Source organism: Spermophilus citellus, assembly GCF_964194105.1.
Source record: "Spermophilus citellus genome assembly, chromosome: 18".
In the NCBI taxonomy this organism is placed as follows: domain Eukaryota; kingdom Metazoa; phylum Chordata; class Mammalia; order Rodentia; family Sciuridae; genus Spermophilus; species Spermophilus citellus.
In genome coordinates this window covers 63,533,733-63,552,510 of record NC_138200.1, presented here as the reverse complement: position 1 = coordinate 63,552,510, position 18,778 = coordinate 63,533,733, and the positions used below count along the sequence as shown (strand labels likewise).

At 53.5% G+C, this 18,778-nt stretch overlaps 1 protein-coding gene across 1 annotated transcript in view; it reads right to left on the bottom strand.

Moving 5' to 3' along the window:
• Window positions 1-10,899, bottom strand: part of CMIP (c-Maf inducing protein) — a 197,296-nt gene extending 186,397 nt beyond the window's left edge. Inside the window, exon 1 of the mRNA XM_081273566.1 lies at window positions 10,191-10,899. Coding sequence (XP_081129692.1) covers window positions 10,191-10,487 — 297 coding nt within the window. The 5' untranslated portion in view covers window positions 10,488-10,899. The remainder of the gene's footprint in view (window positions 1-10,190) is intronic.
• Window positions 10,900-18,778: the final 7,879 nt, after the last annotated feature.

The window sequence follows — 18,778 nt, the reverse complement described above, 5'->3', positions numbered from 1 at the left end:
CGCTCCGCCTGGGTGGAACCCTCTGCTTGGTCCACAAGCTCCCTCTTCTACAAGACCCTCCTCGCAGCACAGAGGCACCCAGGCCCAACCTGAGGCCTTTCTGATGCTCTGTTCTTAAGCCCCCGAACCCTGCCACCAGCCACAAGCAGTTATCATACTCTGGGGCTCAACAGCCCTGGAACTGACACCAGCTCCACTGCGTGCTCAGGTGTAAACAGGGACATCACAGGATTTGACAAGCGCTCACCTACATGAAGGCTCAGGTTGGGCCCAGCACACAGGGAGTGCTACACAGGTGAGAGCTGTCATTCCCACTTCCTGGCTGGTAATTCAGGCGTTGCTGCCACAATCCTGTGGAGTCACGGCAGCATGCAGAGGCCACTGGCTCTGGGTTCCACTTGTGTAAATTCCTAGCACATGGGGATGATGTGGGAATCGAATGCACAAATTCAGCTAAGAACCCAAATGGCTGGAAGAAGTGATCCTTACTACCCTGGGGTCACGCTCGCTCCTTCTTGGAGGTGCACATCACTGGCCAACTGGAAGCCCCAAGCACTGGTTTCCTGCCCCTGAAGCAAGCCTCAGTCACAGGGTCACGAAACACAAACCAGCCAGAGCAAAACACATCAACAAGTCACGGTTCCCCTTTCCACAGGACAGCCCTGCCCCCACTGCCACGACCCCAGGCACTTCCTCACTGCAGACACAAGGCCAAGTGACACCCCTGCATCATCGGCTAGGTGCCCAGCTGTCTCTCGGCCTGGGCCCCAGCCCACTGAGATCACCATCCCAAGAGCCCAGGCCTATTCTAAACCGGCCCCAGGCCTCAAGGAAAGGAAGGTGGGAGGGGGGAGCCCTGGGGGCCAAGAGTGAAGCGGAAGGTTGGGGCCTGGGATCCAAGCACTGGAGGCCCCTGTGAAAAGCCCGTCAGGACCTGCCTGGCCACTGTGACTTCACAGGCTGCAGGAGGGGGCCAGGAATCCTTGCACTTGTGTCCACACGGAGGCTGGCTGTCACACCATGCTCGGGCACTACGCTGAAGACGCTGCCCAAATGCTCTCTTCAGCTGGATCACAGCCCTGGAGCAGGGGAGAGGTGTGACAAGCTGACAGAGAGCCAGAGAGGCATGCAGGTTATGAGGAGGGGAGGGGTGGAGATGTCAGCGTCTTTCTCCCTGTGCGGCCTCTCCCTTTCCAAAAGGAGGGCTCTCCTGACTAGACAACTGCAGGTCTCATTTGTCTCCATTCATCCATCTATCCACTCTTTCATCCAAACAATGTCTGCTGAGGGCACTGCCTCGGTTTCCCCATCTGTAAAATGGGAGAGTAAAGGTATTTTACAAGGTTGTAGGGCTCCCCAATGCAGCCCACCAAGAGCAGTGCCTCACTAAAGGAAACACTGATCAAATCACACATCATGACCGTTGTATGGTCCCCACTGGGACGGACCGCCTGGCCCTGGGGCCTTGGAAATCCCTGAAGCTTCATGAAGAGGCCTCCTCAGTCTCTTCCGGTGGTCATCACCATCTGCCCTGCAAGTGGTCATCAGGGCCCTCCCTGCTCGGGTGCACATGGGTAGTCCCTGAACCAGCAGGCAGTGGCAGACCTGGTCATCTACCACTCCTCTGCCCCGATGGTGTGCACCACTAGAGAACAGTGCAGCCTCCCAGAGCAGGGGAGGCCTGTCTTTTTGCTTCAACAGTGTCTCTGCCCATTCCCACCTGTGACCATCATCCTATCTCGAGCAGTCCCAATCCCACTCTGTCCAGCCAGATGGGCCTCTCCTAGGAAGGCCTTCCATGACCAGGATGGCTTTACTTCCTCCCCTGAAGACATGGACAAGGCACAAGCCTCTCTGAGGACGTGTGTTCTGCTCTGCAGCATACTGTGATTTGTAGTCACCCCATTTAGCTGTGAGCCCACCGGGCGGGAAGACGGTGCCTGACTGAGCCAGTGTAGCACGTGGGGGCAGCCGCTCTGCAGGTGCAGTCCCTGGCGTTCGAGTCATTAAAGTATGCCTCGACAAATCCTTGCCATTCACACTCCAACTCCAGCCTCTGAACTCCCTGGAAATATCTGGCAAACATTTAACTGCCAAGCCCGCTTCTGTCCAACTCCGACGTGTCTGCAGGAGGCTAAAGCGATTTCGCACCTACCCAGCAGATGCAGTACACACTCCTGCACACACATGAGCAGGGGTCACACCTGGCTTTGACCCCCAGCTCCACCTCCTCCCAGTGCCCCCAGAGTCTCCATCATGGCATCTGTAAAGTGGGAATAATGCTCACCCCATGAGAATGCTCTAAAAATAAAACGCCACAGCACCTGGCGCACACTGGCGCTGAGCAACAGGGCTGTAATTATGAGGCAGAGCCCCAGGTCCTGCGACAGGGTCTCTTACCCTCCTGAATTCCCCAACAGAGAAGGCTGCAGACCTTCCCAACCTGCCACTAACCTCAAGCTCAGGAGACCTTGTCTGAATTTCCTTTCCAGAGAAGCAGCTCTGCTCCTGGGACGCTGGGAAGTTCAAGGGTGGGAGGAATCACTCTTAGCCTCTCTTCCTCCTGGACACATGTGGAAACCACACCCCCGGCCTACGCTGTGCAGCTTACCTGTACCCCCTCTCTTGCCCCACCTCTCTCAGTGGAAGACTTGGAGGAGGGACAGCCCTACCAGTGTGAAGGTGTCTGGGTACCCCCAAGATCAAGTAGGACAGCACCCTCTGGGCACTCCCCCGACAAATGCTGCAGGAGCCACCCCACTATGAGTGCTATTTGTCACAGCGGCAAGCTCACCCAAAGAGCTCACTTTACACAGCGGCTGCACTTCCTCCCTGGGGAACACGTTGCCTGAGCTATACAGGGAGCCAAAATAGGAGTGGGGACCAGGTCTGGGTTTGTCCAGACTGCACACTCCATTTTCTGCTGAGCTGGACCATTAAGGTGCTTGGGACTGGCCCAGGACACCCAAGGAAGCCAGCAGGAAGCCTGGTGTCTCCTCCCTCTCCTCGGAACCCCACCTGGGCCAGCCCGAGGAAGCCCCTGCCCTGCCTGGTCCACACACCTGGGCACTGAAAAAGCCAGCTCACCTGCTTTCCTCCAAGAAGAGTTCACCGCCTCATCACAATGCTCTCCTCTCTGGTGGCCACTGAAAGCACACAGCCAGGAACCAAGACACGGGCTCGAGGCAGGACTTGGGTGAGTCCCAGCTGGGCAGAGCTGAGGCTGAATGAGATGAGTCTAGACCCAGGATGCTTGGAACCTAGTCACCGACAAGGGCAGCTAGCGGGCTGCTAATAGTTTTGCTGGGCTGGGCAATGTAAGAGCCTCTTAAAGCACCACTACAAAGGTATTCTTCACTATTCCCTGGGAGGGAGCCAGGTTTTTTTAAAAAAGAGAAAAAAGCACCCAGCAGAAGCACAAGGATGGAGACTCTCGGGGGCAAAGGGCTGCCCTGTGCCCAGCACCCAGCACATCTCGAGGCACTCTGAGTTTTTAACAGATCACAGCTCTTGGAGATTAGGGGAAGGAAACCAGCTAGAGAGCACCTACTGTGTGCCCAGCGCTTCCAGGTGATTTCTAATTCCCGTCCAGCCTCAGGGCGGTGCACCTGCCGCTCCCTCTACCTGGAATACTCTTCCCCGGGTCGGTATCACTGCTCCCTGAACTCTGCACAAAGCAGCAGGCCCCAGAGCCCAGGCAGTGCCTGCCTGGCCTTCCCCATGGTCCCTGTCGCCAGCTGTATTCTCTCGCTTAGCCATTCATGGTCTTCCATGGCACTGATCTGCTGGAGAAGGCACGAGCAACCTGCAGCCTGACCCCCCTTAACCCTGACACCAAGGCTAGAAGGAAGTCCCCATAATCCTCACCTTACAGATAAGGACAGGGTTTGGGTGGCCTACCCAAGGCCACCATCTGGGAAGACAGAGACAGGACTGAAGCTCACCTGTGTCCTCCCACAACCCTCTGCGGGTCACTATCTCCTCCCACTACCTCAGTGACACCTAGCACAGGTAACTGCTTCCTGGTGGTGGGGTAAAGAAAGGCTCCTGAAGATGGGAAACCTTTTTGTGGGAGTCTTTTGCCTCAGTACACACAGCAGGCACCGCCTCCTGCAGGCGCCCACATCCCCACCCGGCTCCACGCCCTGCAGTGACTTAGGGCCCCCCTGCCCTAAGCAAAGCTCCCCTGCAAAGTGTCCACGGCCCCCTGAGCACGCTGGCACGCCAGAGCTTCCTCACCAGGCCAGGAGTGGGGAAGAGAAACTCTCACTTCCCCCTCCCTCCCAAGGCCCAAGCAGCCTGACTTCCACTCTGGGCAAAGCAGGAAGTCCAGGGGCAAACCAGAGGCTCTCAGGTAGAGAAGCTCAGACCCTTGTCCTCAGGGTAGAGCTCAGGGTCCTTGTCAGAGTCCCAGGTTCACCTGTGTTCTGTTTGAGGGAGGGCCAGCTCTCCCTTCCCAAAGAAGCAAGCAAAGGTTAAAATTGTCAAAACAGGAAAAACTCAACTAAGTAAAAACACAAGTGTCAGCCGGGGACAGTGGCACATGCCTGTAATCCCTGCAGCTCAGGAGGCTGAGGCAGGAAGATCGCAAGTTCAAAGCCAGCCTCAGCAACTTAGTGAGGCCCTAAGCAACTCAGTGAGACCCTGTCTCTATTGTCTCTAAATAAAATATAAAAAAGGGCTGGGGGTGTGGCTCAGTGGTTAAGTGCCCCTGGGTTCAATCCCCAGTACCAAAAGAAAAAAAAAAGTGTCTTGTTTGAAATAGTAAACTAGGCCTAATGTCAACGTTCATCAACAGGAGATGGTACACCCGCTCTACAGCAAGCTTCAACACCAGAAAGTTACGCAGCTGTCAAAAAGGAAACAGCAGGGGCTGGGGACACAGCTCAGTCAGTAAAGTGAGGCCCTGGGTTCAATCTCCAGCACTAAAAAAAAAAAAAGAGAGACAGCAGCTGATCTAAATGACCTCTAAATACAGTGTCCAATGAACAATAATTGTACATGCTCAGAAAGGTCAGCAGGACACACAAAAAATGAAGAACAGGGTCTGCGTTGGTAATAGCAACGAGGGGTTTTAGGGACAGAGACAATTTAAATGTACTGGATACGCACACAACTGCTTCCGTGGGCAGGTTGTTTTTTAAGAAACTAGCCTGTGCCCTTGAAGAATTTTTCTTAAACTGCTTACAACAACCTCGGTGCCTTTATTTACAGCAGCTCTGCCCAACACCCCTAACTTTCCCCAATGCAAGGTCCCTCTCAGGAGGATCTTCTGTGGAGACCCCCCATTCTTTCGTAGCAATAATCTCTTCCGTTTGTAGAGAATCTCAGGAAGCTTCCAGGGAAAGTAGGAAACCAGGAGTGGGAATATGGATCGAATGTCGCACCCTACTGTGTGCCAGCTATTTTGAGTTCTCCAGCTACAGCCACCCCCTAAAGAAAGCACAACCATGGCCCACAGATGAAGAATCAAGGCCCAGTGAAGGAGAGCAACACGTGAAAGTCACACAGCCAGGAAGTTGGGACCTGTGCACCTGGACCCCGCACCATGAGAGCACAGCCCAAGTTTATTCTGCCCCATGGCAGGGACACCCTACACAGGCTGCCTCGCCTAATCTCATTTAATCCTTTAATCAAAGGCATAAACCAGTCCATCTCAAATATCCATTCCTACAAAACACCCGGTGGGTCCCCTGGGAAGAGTAAAGTCCTGGCTGGCCCACAAAGGTGGCCAGCTCGCTGTCCTCTGCCAGTGGAGGGGTGCCCTGGACACTTGTGGGGATGACTTGGCTGCTGGGCTTCCCCTGAGCTTTGCCCCAGACGATGCCCCAGAAACACCCGCTTCCCCTGCCAAGGAAGGCATCAAGGAGCAGCCAGGACCAAGCCACAATGTGCCTTCCTCGCACGGCCGCTCACGGGGAGGCACCCACTACCTGGACTGGCACAACGTCGCCGCAGCCAGAAAGGGCAATCTCCTAAAATGCACCCCTTAGGACAGCCTGGGGGGGCAGACGGCAGTGGCCGGTGACAGAAAAGTTGGCTGTTTGTGCCCCTCCTGCTCGGCATTCCCATCTCCAATCAGACAAGTTATCTAGGAAACAAATTTGTGAATTCCGAAAGTTTATGACCAAAAAAAAAAAAAAAAACTGTAAAAACTGTTTATTACTAACTACCATGAAAAACACCAAACACATCAAAGAAGGGAAGGAAAGACAGGCACATGGAGGAGGGACGTATGTGACAAAAATGAACAAAATTAACATGCGTGTGTGCACACAGATGGGTCCCAGGACTGGCGACTCCTCTGGAGGACAGACTTTAATACTCAAGTAGAAACCACAACATCTGGACCGTTAGCTCAGATATGACACACAGTAGGTCTCAGTCGGCATCTGCTAAACAAGTCCAGGTTTAGGAGGATGCTCCCCTCGCCCCCTCCCACCGTGAGACCACCTGACTAAGGAAACGGAGGGAATGCCAGTGGCTTGTCTTGCCACAGCTGACAAGATGCCCTACGTCTCAGTCCAGCGACAGAGTGGTGAGAATTCAAGAACCAGCTCAAGTACAGTTTGTGCCCCACTGCCACTTCTGCCCCAACCCCTGCGAGTAAAGGACTGTCGGGATTACACCCACCATTCTGAGATGCTGCGTGCCACATTTTTAAAAAGTAAGATGAGATAGAAGGTAAGCAGCTTGCTTGGGCTCCCTTGATGCAGAGGAAACAAAGACCAGACAAAGCCCTCTGCCAGCAGCCGAACCCGTCTAGCAGGCGATCAAATCCAGCCCAGGGACCAGGACAGCAAAATGGATTCTGGTGTTGCTGAGAGTGACGCTGAGGCAGAGCCCTGGATGCTGATCACAAGCACACCCGTGACAGCTGAAGAGCAGGGGGCCCGGGGGCTGAAGTTTGGATGCCAAGGGAACAGGGCACCACATCCAGATCAGGGTGTCGCCAGGTCCCGCCACCTCCCCTCCCACATCAGCCTGAGCTTCCTCCTTTGTTTACAGCCTTCAGGATCCAAAGTCTCCAAGCACAGGGTGCATCAAACCTGGCTGCCTGTCACAAGACATGTCGGGCACACTGTTGGCTCTGCAATGATTTAATCAGTAACCAGCCCAGGAGACCAGGCACAGGGCAGGCAGTGACCCGACCCACAGAGGGCAAAGTTTACAGCCAGGCCAGGGGAGGGGCATCAGGCCCCACCGCACCAGAGTCCTATTTAGGTATCCCCAGAAAGGAACCAAGAGAGGTCCAGATTAGGGGTGTGTCCCACTAAAGCCACCAGTCAGGGAGGGCTGGGGGCCCCCACCAGCTTGCACCCCAGCCTAACGCGTCTCCTGGAAGCCTGGTCTTTATTGCTCATGATTCGGGTAACTGGATCCGTGTAGACATACTCCTCAGACAGTTTGGGCAAAAAAAGAGTATTTGGTTTGTTTATTGGTTTGAATCCAGATCAATCACTCTGGGTCCGTTCCTGAAGCCCACACAATTAACTGGATAATTTCCAAATGGTTTTGATTTGGGCTTAAAAATAAGCCACATATGGGGCTGGGGATGTGGCTCAAGCGGTAGCGCACTCGCCTGGTGTGCGTGCGGCCCGGGTTCGATCCTCAGCACCACATACCAACAAAGATGTTGTGTCCGCCGAGAACTAAAAAATAAATATTAAAAATTTTCTCTCTCTCTCTCTCTCTCCTCTCTCACTCTCTCTTTAAAAAAAAAAAAATAAGCCACATACACTTCTTGGGAAGATATGACCCTGTATGAAACACACCTGATCTATGGGCAGCTCAAGGATAGACAGGGAACACTGCAAAGCCACAGGGCTGCAAAGGGTTTTTGTTGTAGTGAAATGCACTCAGATTCACCTTTGTTTCATTTGGGCTAATATTTCTCAATAGAGTGCTTGGCCGCAATATAAAATGCAGACAGATTACATAATGCCCAGGCCTTTGGGAAACCCCACAGGGGCTCCTTTGCTTCCTGAGAGCCTGGACACCAACCAGGCAGGTGTCTTGCCACTGACAAGGTCCCAGGTAACAATTCCAATCCCACCTCTGCCATAGAGGATACAGCTCCAGCCTCCCCCATGACCTGAACAATGGACCCCACCTCCACACTCACAGGCCCTGAGGGCAGGGGGAGCCGTGGACCTCACTTGAGCCCCCAAGGAGCAAGGGCCAGACTGCAGGATGCCCCGCCCACAGCATTTGGTGGAGAAAGGCGGTGGAGAGGGGACAGTGCCAGCCCACTGGCTCTTCCTCCTAGTTCCTCTTCCCACATTTCCTAATGCCAGGGCAAGGCTCCGCCAAGATGAAACTTGTTCCATGGATAACCCTGAGTCCCAATACTGGAAATCCCAGGTGTTCTTCGGGAAGGCACAAGCTGGCAAAGACGCCAGCACCTTGCCTGGCCAAGGTGGGCAAGGGGCCTCTGGCTGCTTAAGAGTACAGGCGCAGCTTCAATCCCTCTTCCTTTCCTCTCCCTCTCAAACATGCCTCTTGAGCAACCAGGGTGAGCTGGGGGCTTTTGGCCTCCAGAGCTGGCTTCCCCCAAACCAGGAAGGCCAGCAGCAGAGCCATCAGTACTCCTGGCTTCTCCCAGGGAGCACAGGCTCGGCCTGCCCTTTCCACAGCAGGCCACTGTCCCTCTCAACTGTTTCCTCTTGCCCTCAACCTCTCTTCATTCTGAGGGGTGGCAGAAAAAAAGAACAAAGCTCCGTAAAGCCCACCAGCCAGGTGAACATTCTCAAGGCAGACTTCAGAGCCCAAGCAGGGAGTCACCAGAGCCTTCTGAATCTGAAACCCTGCGTGCTGGCAAATTTGAGGAAGCTCTCCCTCCACCAAATGAAAAGCCAAACACCGAGGCCTGTGGCTAGAGGCAGGTTTGAGAACGCGTACCAGCCTGGAAGCAGGACCAGGCCGCCTCCCGGCAGCCAGCAATCCTGCCTGAGAAAGCAGTCTGCAGATACTGCACCAGCTGCCCACAGGGAAGAAAAAATAGGTGTTCTATGCGCCGTTGAACCCAAAATTCAGAATAAAAGTCCATGTGTGTTTCAACTCTCTGGGGGCTGGGGTGGGGGGCAGAAGCAGGAGTAGGATTCTTGGGCTAACTTTCCCCCCTCCCCATTCCTCGGAGCATGTGTCATGGCCTGTGACACACTGCCAAGGGAACATGGATGCCGGGGAAATGTCTACACACGCTACACGCTTGTGACATGCCATGTAAGCGACACCCTGTTTCCTGGCTGGGCTTTCTGGCACAGGTGTGGGCAGGCGCTGGATTCTGCCCCCTCCCACTGTGCTTAGTAAACAGGATTCCAGCTGCCCTGGGGGGAGTGTGCATTCTGGGAAAGACAGGGCCCCCTCTCCCAAGAGGATGGGACCCCCTCAGCCAAGCTCAGGCCAAGCCAGAGCTTGTATTTGAAACTGTCCTTGTTTCAAAACACAAAGCATCCTGTTCAGGCTCCTACCCGCCACCCCCTCTCCCCCCGCTGAGCCCACCACAGCTGTCTTTCTCCAGGAAGAAGGCCACCATTTGCAGATTCGATTTCAAAAGGAGATCTGTGGATTCTCCTCTCCATCTCATCAAGCTGACCCGGCCCCAGCCATAGAGTGAAAAACAATAACAATAACAAAATAGGTCCTCCAGCGACAAAACACGCGCACACACAGTCCACAGACAATGCCATGCCAGCTTCCACCAGAACTTGACCCCGTGGGCGATGTTGCAGGACCCCGACCCCCTCCCCCGCCGACCTCCCAAGGTGCGAATGAGATTTTCCGAAAGGGAAGCACCCAGTTTGCCTGCCAGCCCGGGCAGGAGAAGAATAAAGGACGGGCAAAGCAAAGAAAGGAACTGCTTTTCTGGGAATCCTTAGGGTCTGGGGGCTTTAAGGTTTTGTTGGGTTGGGGGGTTTTTCCCCCCGCTGGAGGTTCTGGGTCGTTTCGTTTTCCCCCGCAGCTCGGATCCAGATGGGCCACGGGTCTCCAGAAAGGGAACTCCACCACCCTCGGGGCCCAGCCCGGGTCCGTCCGCGTCCCCGGAGGCAAGAACGCAGGAGCCCGGGAGCGGGTAGCGGGCACCGGCCGCGGCCGAGCCTCCGCCTCGGGGTCCCCGGGCCGGGCGGGGGCGCGGGCTGCCGGGGGCGGCGCGGACGGTCGCGGGAGCCGCGCGCGGGGCGACTCACCGTGGCGGACGCCAGGCTGTTGTCGGCCAGCGTTAGGTGGTGCGGCTCCCAGCGCCTCAGGAATTTCGAGGTGAGGATCTTGCTGAGAAAGGTCCGCGGGTGCCGGATGACACAGACCTGGATGTCGCCCTCCTGCAGCAGTTTGTACCTCATCCCGTTGCAGAGCAGCAGGGCCCGGCGGCAGGGCACGGCGCCCATCTTCGTGCCCTCGGGGGCCGACACGTCGCCCCCCAGCAGCGGCTTGGTCTCCTCGATCTGCCGGGGGTCGCCGCCGCCCGCGCTGCTGGTCAGATCCATGGCCGGCGGGGGCGGGGGCCGCGCGCGGAGCGGGGCGGCGCTGGCTCTGGGCGGCGGGGCCCCCGGATCCGGGGCCCGCACCCCCCCACCGCCCGCGAGGGTGGGGGGGCGGGGGGCGGCGCGCCGCGGGGGGCGGGCGCGGGGGCGGCGGCGGCGGCGGCGCGCGGCGCTTCCTGCGGCGGCCGGCTTCCTCCTAGCTCGTCGGGTGCATGCTCGGCGCGGACGGCTGGGGCGGCGGGCGCGGGCCGGGCGACGGCGGGGGCGGGGGCCGCGGGCGGGCGGGCGGCGGGCGTGTCTCGGCCCGCGCCGCCGCGCGCTGTGCAGTGCGTGTGTCCGCGTCCGTCCGCGAGTGCCTGCGGGCGGGGGCCGCGCCGGCTGCCGGGGAGATTGCGGGAGCGCTCGCGCCCGCGCGATTGGTCCCCGCGGGGTCATGTGCCCGCCCCTCTGACGTCAATGGCGGCAACGGCGGCGGCCGCCGCGGCTTCGGCCTCTCGCAGGCGGAGCCCGCGGCCGGGCGGGGATGGGAGGCGGGCGCGGCCCGACGGGAGGGCGGCCCTGGGGAGGGGGCTGGGGCGAGCCCCGGCAGGCCCGCGCCCCGCCCGGAATGCGCACGGGGGCGGAGCCCGCGCCGGCCGTGCCCCCGCCGGTGCCCAGGCCCGTGCGCAGCCCGCGCGCGCCCCGCGACCCCGCGACCCCCGGAGGGAAACCGAGTCCCCACGACGGCCGAGGGGCGGCCAGGTGCTGGAGGGTTGGAGGCTGGACCACTCGACAGCCCTCCCTAGCCAAGGCTGTCCACCCCGTGGCCAGATGGCGGCAGAAGGTAGCTGCTTCCAGTCGAAAATGTCCCTTGAGTTATGCGGAGATGATCCCACACTGCCCTGCCTCAGACTGCCCGACTCTGCAGGCCTCACCTCCTCCTGGGCTATGGCTGATGTCTGCTGGACTTGGCCTTGGTGTCCTCAAACCTTTAAGGGACAGACGTCCCACCCTTCCTCCTTTCTTTTGCCCAGGACCTCCCAAAGTCATCTGGCCAGCTGTCCTCTGTCCTAACCCAGGCAGCTCCAGCTTCTTCACCGCCACCACCACCTCCCCTGGAGGGGACCTGGTCCTCACCTCGGGATCCCCAGTCCCACACAGCCCAGGAGAGAATCATATTCCAAGGGCCTTTTTAGAATGAACCACAGTTTCCCCAACTCTAGATTGGAAGCAAAAGCACTCCCTTTCTGTCATCACCGTGGAGCCCCACCTGAGGCCACCCAGCCACTGCTCAGCTCTGCATCCAGCCTTTCTCACCTCCACAGGCTCCTACAGCTAACACCATGGAAAACCCCAGATTTTGCCTCAGTGGTAAGCAAAGGTGCCTTTGTAGGGAACACACAAGTATGTGCAGCATGTGTTGAACTGCATCAGGAATGCTGCAGAGTGTCCACAGCATCTCTGAGGTGGAGATGTTCACACCCCTCTCTACCAAGAACAGCCAGCCAGGTAGGAGTAGGTGGCAGAAGGCAGGCCTCAGCCTGCATCCTCGCCAACTTAGACTCATGTCCAGCCTGCCCAGCAGTTGGGCAAAGCTGTCTTGGCCCCAGGAAAAGCACTTAGCTTACACCATTAGAAATTCATCATCTTCCCACAATTTGCTGGCATTTCTTTCAATCCATGAACTTTAGTATTCTTGAGAAAACCAGCGAGCAAGAAGGGTCAAGCACCAGACCCCACCTTCTGATATGGATGTGGGTGTGGGGAATGGTTGGTGCCAAGAAACCCCCAGTCTGTTAAGGGGTTAGGCCATTCCTTCAAACCTTTATTGCCCTCCTTCTGTGCGCCAGTTGCAGGCCAGGCACCAGTGTGTTAACAGCAATTACTATGATAATTGCACTGCAGTCGACCACGACCTCTTCTATGCTAAGGATTTTGCTTGCCCATGTTATATTCTTCTCACAGCAATATAGGTGCTGTCGTCATCCCCTCTTGCAGATGAGAATACAGAGAACTTAGATGATTTGCCCTCGCCCATTGGGGTAGTTAGGATTGGACCCAGGTTTCTTTGACTCCAGAACCCATGACTTAACCACAAAGCATGGAGTTCAGTGTCCAAGACAATGTAAAAACAATGGCCACAATGTGATCACGCTACAAGGACAGAGAGGGGACACCTAGCCCAGCCAGGGGTGAAGGTGGCATCAGGGTGTACATATCTGTATTCCCAGAGATCTTTAGGAGTCAGGTAAAGAGGACAGGAGCTCCAGAGAAAGGGAATGGCCACAAAAAGGCAAAGAGATGGCAGGATGCTTGGCCTGTTGAGGAGACTCACTCATCGCCCTGAACAAGGTACCCAAGGGAGGTCACAGGCAGGCCCTGACATGCAGGCCCAGGGACCAGCACGGTGGAGAGGGAACACACAGACCATGCAGGGGAGTGACTTGTACATAGCATTTTCAAAGGTTAATGGCTGTGGTTTGATGCTGTTGAGGGTTTCCCAGGAGTAGTCTGGAGATGGGGAAGGCCGGTGACAAGGCTGTCATGGGTAACCAGAAGGGAGGTGATGAGGCCAGCTCAAAGTCACCAAATGGGGGTGTCTGGTGGCAAGCAGAACAGCTGACGTCCACTTTAGGGGGACATCTATGGAACTTCCTCCATCCAAATTCCAGCAGAAGAGGAGATTAAGCAGGATGCACAGGATCCCCAGTTGCTTCCAGGACATCCCTGACCTCCTCAATGCCACTTAGATATAGCAGTTAATAAATAAGTAAGCACTAAGCAGGAATATGACAATGATGTCCACCACCCACATGCCAGGTGCTATGCTAGAGGCTCTGTATGCTCCCATTTCTCCCAACCAGCCCAGGAGGTGGGGATTATTATGACCCCCATGTCAAGAATGAAAATTTGAGGCCCAGAAAGGATCAGCTAACAATGGAGACCCAGCCAAGATTTGAGCCTGAGACTCCATCTGACCCCAAATTCCACGTTTTTCCTACTCCGTACCAATTTCGGAAGACAATGCAGATGTCTTCCTTTGTAATGGTTTCCTGAGCAGGCAGGCATTCGGGAAGAAAGGATCCAGTTCAATCATGTCACCTTTAAATCATATTTCTTGTCTTTAGTTTAAAATAGGTGAAATGGAGCCTCCAAGATATTGCAAGAAGAAAAGCTCCTGGTCAATGGCAGTGCCAGCTCAGAACCTGCAGGTAGTCAGGGCTCCATAAGTAAGACACTGATTGTTCGTCAAGGTCACACTTCCCATGGAGCTCAGGAAAGTGCCAGTCACAGGACTAGTTCACAGAGACGAGAGGGCATTGGCACTCAGTCTGTGATCGTCCCCAGTCTCTCAGACTGGAACTCAAGTCATTGCCTCCCTGGTTACTGCCTCCACCTGTCCCCGGTTACTGACCTAAAAATGAATCTGAGTCCAGCCATCAGACTCTATCAGAATCCCAGGAGCTTCCCAGCCCATCAAGCTTCCATGAATGGGTCATGCATCTAAGTTGTTCTCAGTGCCACATGAGTCCACTGATGTCCTGACCCTCCCAAGAATTATCCAGCACCCCCCAAGTTCCCTGCCAACTTGAGAGGTTTACAGAGCCACAGGAAGGCACAGAATTCATGCACCCTTCCCTTTCTGTTAAGGAATTTGATGAGGTGGCAAAGTCCCTGTGGGAAAGGAAAGCAGAGGAGCTGGTGACCAGCCCAGGAGAGCCAGGCTGGGCCCCTCCTTCAGCAGCCACACCTACAGACTGTGTCCTCCTCCTCAGGCTTGTCTCGAGTGGCGATCCCTGCCCTCCTTTACCCAGCTCTTTTATTGCCCCATCCACCATGAAATGGGGCAGAACCCCAATCTACGGTACCCACCAGGCAGGCATATTTCACCCCAGGGTTGCTTACAGTCATATCCAGTGGTGTGCTGGTAAATGTTGAACAGCTTGCTGAAAAAAAGAGAAGCCCTAATTTATGCTGTGTCCATTTCTCTGGTACAAATATTCCCACCACACATGGCTGAGCTTGGAGTTAGGAAGAGGTGGACCCCACTCTAGAACATACAATAGACCAGGGGTCAGCAAACCACAAAGGGCCAGACTCAGCCCCTGGACAGCAAAGCCTACAGTTCTTACCACCTGGTCATTTTACAGGGAAAGTTGGCGACCCCTACAAGAGACATAAATAACTTCAAGACCAGAGATACCAGCAAAATGTAGAATGATAATTAGGAGATGTTGGGTTTTATTACCTTCCTAAAGATATAACTTATTTAATTGTAATTATATGTAACTTAATCTTTTTAATGGCTATTTGACAACCAGCTTGCAAAATTCCTGAAAAATTAACAATCCACAGTCGTGAGCCAACATAGGTCAGCTCCAACACATGCTGTTTCCCTAGGACAGGTCCTGCTCAGATGCAGAGGGACTGTCTGTTGAAAGGTTGGCTAACTAACTGACGGGACAATGTTCTAAGCTCTACCCTGCATTGTCCAGTTTCATTCATTGTGTGTGTGTGTGCAAGGGTGGGGAGTGCTGGGGGTTGAACCAAGGGCCTTGTGCGTGCTGGGCAGCACCCTACCATCTGTCATTCATTCTTTCATCCCATTCCACTAATACCTATTTATCAGCACCTCCTCGAGGAGCTTTGTCAGGTACCATAGCTCCAATTCATAGATGCAGCCTCTGTGGAGATCACAGTCAAGTAGGGGATCCAGACCCCAAATCACAACCACCCCAAAGAAGTACCCCAAGAAGAAAACAAATCCCTGTTCTTCCCTTACTCAGCCATGTGTATCCTTGGTTGCTCTATTCTAAAGTGGGGTCATCGCAGTACCTTCCTCTGGGTCATGGAGATTCTGTGAGAGTCAATGTCAAGCTCTTTGCATTTTCTTTTTTTTTTTTTTTCTTTTTTTTCAAAGAGAGAGTGAAAGAGGAGAGAGAGAGAGAGAGAGAGAGAGAGAGAGAGAGAGAGAGAGAATTTTTTAATATTTATTATTTTTTAGTTCTCGGCAGACACAACATCTTTGTTGGTATGTGGTGCTGAGGATCGAACCCGGGCCGCACGCATGCCAGGCGAGCGCGCTACCGCTTGAGCCACATCCCCAGCCCTGCATTTTCAATAAGGTCTAGCTTCTTCACATCCCTACTGTTATTTCAGAACCCGTGTTGACACGCCCTGATAACTGACCTTCATATGGTCCGTGTCTCTGAGTCTTGCCCGTTTGCCCAGCACCTGGGGTATGGCCATTCCAGATGCAGCATCTCTCAGGGTAGAAAGCAATGTTTATGACCTCAGTGCTATTAACAGTGTGGATAGATCAGACTAAGTGGCAGGTGACTGCAGTATCAGCCCCCTCCCACTCACCCATCCTGCAAGTCCTAAACTGGGGGAGACGGATCATTCCACTGGCACAAGGCACCTCGTCCTCAGATGCCATGGACAGGAGCTGGAAGCAAAGCTGCTCACAGCTGACTTTTCTGAGACTGGAGCCACACAGAGTCCTAGAGGAAGGAATGGATGTGACCTGGTTGAGGTGGTAGTTCTGAAGCCTGTTTAATGGCACAAGGCCTTGTGTATAATAAAATACCAGGCACTGAAAGCAGGCAATGAAATTGTTTGTTCCCAAGTGGTCCAAATTTCATAGCCACCCATCATGCTGTGGCTTTGGGGGAATTCTCTGGAAGCCCCGTCTGAAAACTCTATCCCCAAATTACATCATCAAGGAGCGCATTCCTGAACTTCATTTTTAACAAGCATCAGATACCAGAACATACACTCTGTACCAAAGGCATTTAATGTACTGATCAAATAATGAATTGTGCTTATTTCTTCTCCTGGTATAAAGAGAAGAATCCTGTTTTCTTCCCGGAGTCTGCAAACATCCTCCTCCCCCTTCTCCCGAGCTGATGTGAGCCAGCGTCATTTTCTAGGCTCCATCAGTGAAGAGGGAGGACGGAGAGGGCGGGAGGCTGCTTTCGTATTTCGCAGCCTCTGACAGTGGATAGCTGAATGATAACCCCACTATGTCCCTCCCACCTTCTCTGGTTTCAGGGGACAAAGGGGTCAACAAGGGAATAAGAAAGGTTGTGTTCTCCCTCTTTCCTTCTCTCTTTACCAAATACTTAAATCTGGGGTTCATTTTTTTTTTAGACAGAATTTTTAATATTTATTTTCTAGTTCTCGGCGGACACAACATCTTTGCTGGTATGTGGTGCTGAGGATCGAACCCGGGCCGCACACATGCCAGGCAAGCGCGCTACCGCTTAAGCCACATCCCCAGCCCCTGGGGTTCATTTTTTAATTAAGTGTATATGACAACAGAATGCATTTTGATTCATCGTACACAATTGCAGCACAACTCTTCATTTCTCTGATTGTAACGATGTATCATCGCACTGTATGTGTAGTCATATATGTACCTAGGGTAATGTTGTCATCTCCTTCCACCATCTTTCCTGCCCCCATACCCCCTCCCCACCGTCCCTCCCCTTTGACCTATCAAAGTTCCATTTTTCCCATGCATACCCCCATTATGGATCAGGATCCACTTATCAGAGATAACATTCGGCCTTTGGTTTTTTGTGATTGGCTAACTTCACTTAGCATGATATTCTCCAACTCTATGCATTTACCTACAAATGCCATAATTTTATTCTCTTTTAATGCTGAATAATATTCCATTGTGTATATATACCACAGTTTCTTTATCCATTCATCTACTGAAGGGTATCTAGATTGCTTCCACAGTTTAGCTATTGTGAATTGAGCTACTCTGAACATTGATGTGGCTGTGTTACTATAGTATGCTGATTTTAAGTCTTTTGGTGGAGTGGTATAGCTGGGTCAAATGGTGGTTCCATTCCAAGTTTTCTAAGGAATCACCATACTGCTTTCCAGAGTGGTTGTACCAATTTGCGGTCCCATGGGGTTCATTTTTTAAAAAGTATTGCAGAGGACTGAATGTTGATCTGGAGCTAACATTTCTCACAAATGGTTGATTGATTGATTGATTTACTACACACACCAAAACTTTAGCAGTGGTTATGTCCACTGGAATTACAGGTAATTCTGTTTCCTTTTTAAGCCGCTGTTACTGAAGTACACTCTTACAAGTAATAAAGTGGAACAAATTTAAAAGAACAGGTTGATAAGTTTTAGTGACCACGCACTGGTGTGTTACCACCACTTCGATGAAGATTTGAATCCAGAACATTTCCACATAGCAGATCATTTCTCTGTGCCCTCTGCAGTTAACCCCAGTCACCCACTCCTGGCTCCAAGGAATCCCTGATCACCTTCCATCATTACTCATAGTTTCTCCCTTTCTTGGTTGTCATGTAAATAGAATCGAAAGCTATGTCCTCTTTGGGGGCTGGTTTTGTCTCCACCTAACATCTGTGTTGGTGCATGTGTCATTGTCTAGTCCTTTTGGTCGCTGACTAAGGTATCCATGATGTGGAGACACCACTTACAGGTAACTATTGTTTTCGATTTGCTTTAATTAAGAAACAATAAATGTCAAAAAAGACATACACAAAAAAATAATAATAAATGCTTTTTATTTTTTAAAACGTCAGACACTTTTTATGAAGACTGCAAATGTCAGGTGACTGTTGACTTGTGAAAATGGCCGCCTGGCACAGCTCTGGAGAGGGGAAGGCCATGGATCATGTTTTTTTAAAAAATAACAGCCACTGTGTTTTTCAGATTAATGCGTCTCGCTGGCATAACAGCCTTCGCGGTGAAGCTGCTCAAATTGACCAATTTACATGTGGCCCCTTTCTTCCCACCTCCAATGGCTCTGAGTCAGTTGCTAAGAAGCAGTGACGGAGAGGCATAGGGGGTGGCGTGTGGCATGCCTGAGCTCTTCGGAAACTCATCCCCCTCCACCTTTGCCTCAGCTCCTCCTGTCTTCACACGGGCAGGGGTGAGGTTCTCACCCCATTTTGCAGATTAGGGAGTCCAGGCAAGGTCAAGGATTGACTAAGACCCTACAGCAGGAGAGAGCCCTGTCTAGGGGCTCCAGGTAGGTTGGTGAAGATGCTGAACAAGTTTGGGATTTGAATCCCCCGCTCTCTCTCCATCCTCCTGGGTTATGCTAACCAAATCTCTTAATCTCTCTGAATCTCAGTCTCTTGTCTGCAAAATAGAGATCAGATTGTGATGCTCACAATTGAACCAATGAGATAATGCACTGAGGGGCTTAGCGCCAGGCTTAGGAAGAAATCAGTGCTCACTAATGGGAGGGAAAGTGGCTTCTCCACCACTATCACACAAAACTGGATCCTACCTCAGTCCGTCTGCATGCAGGG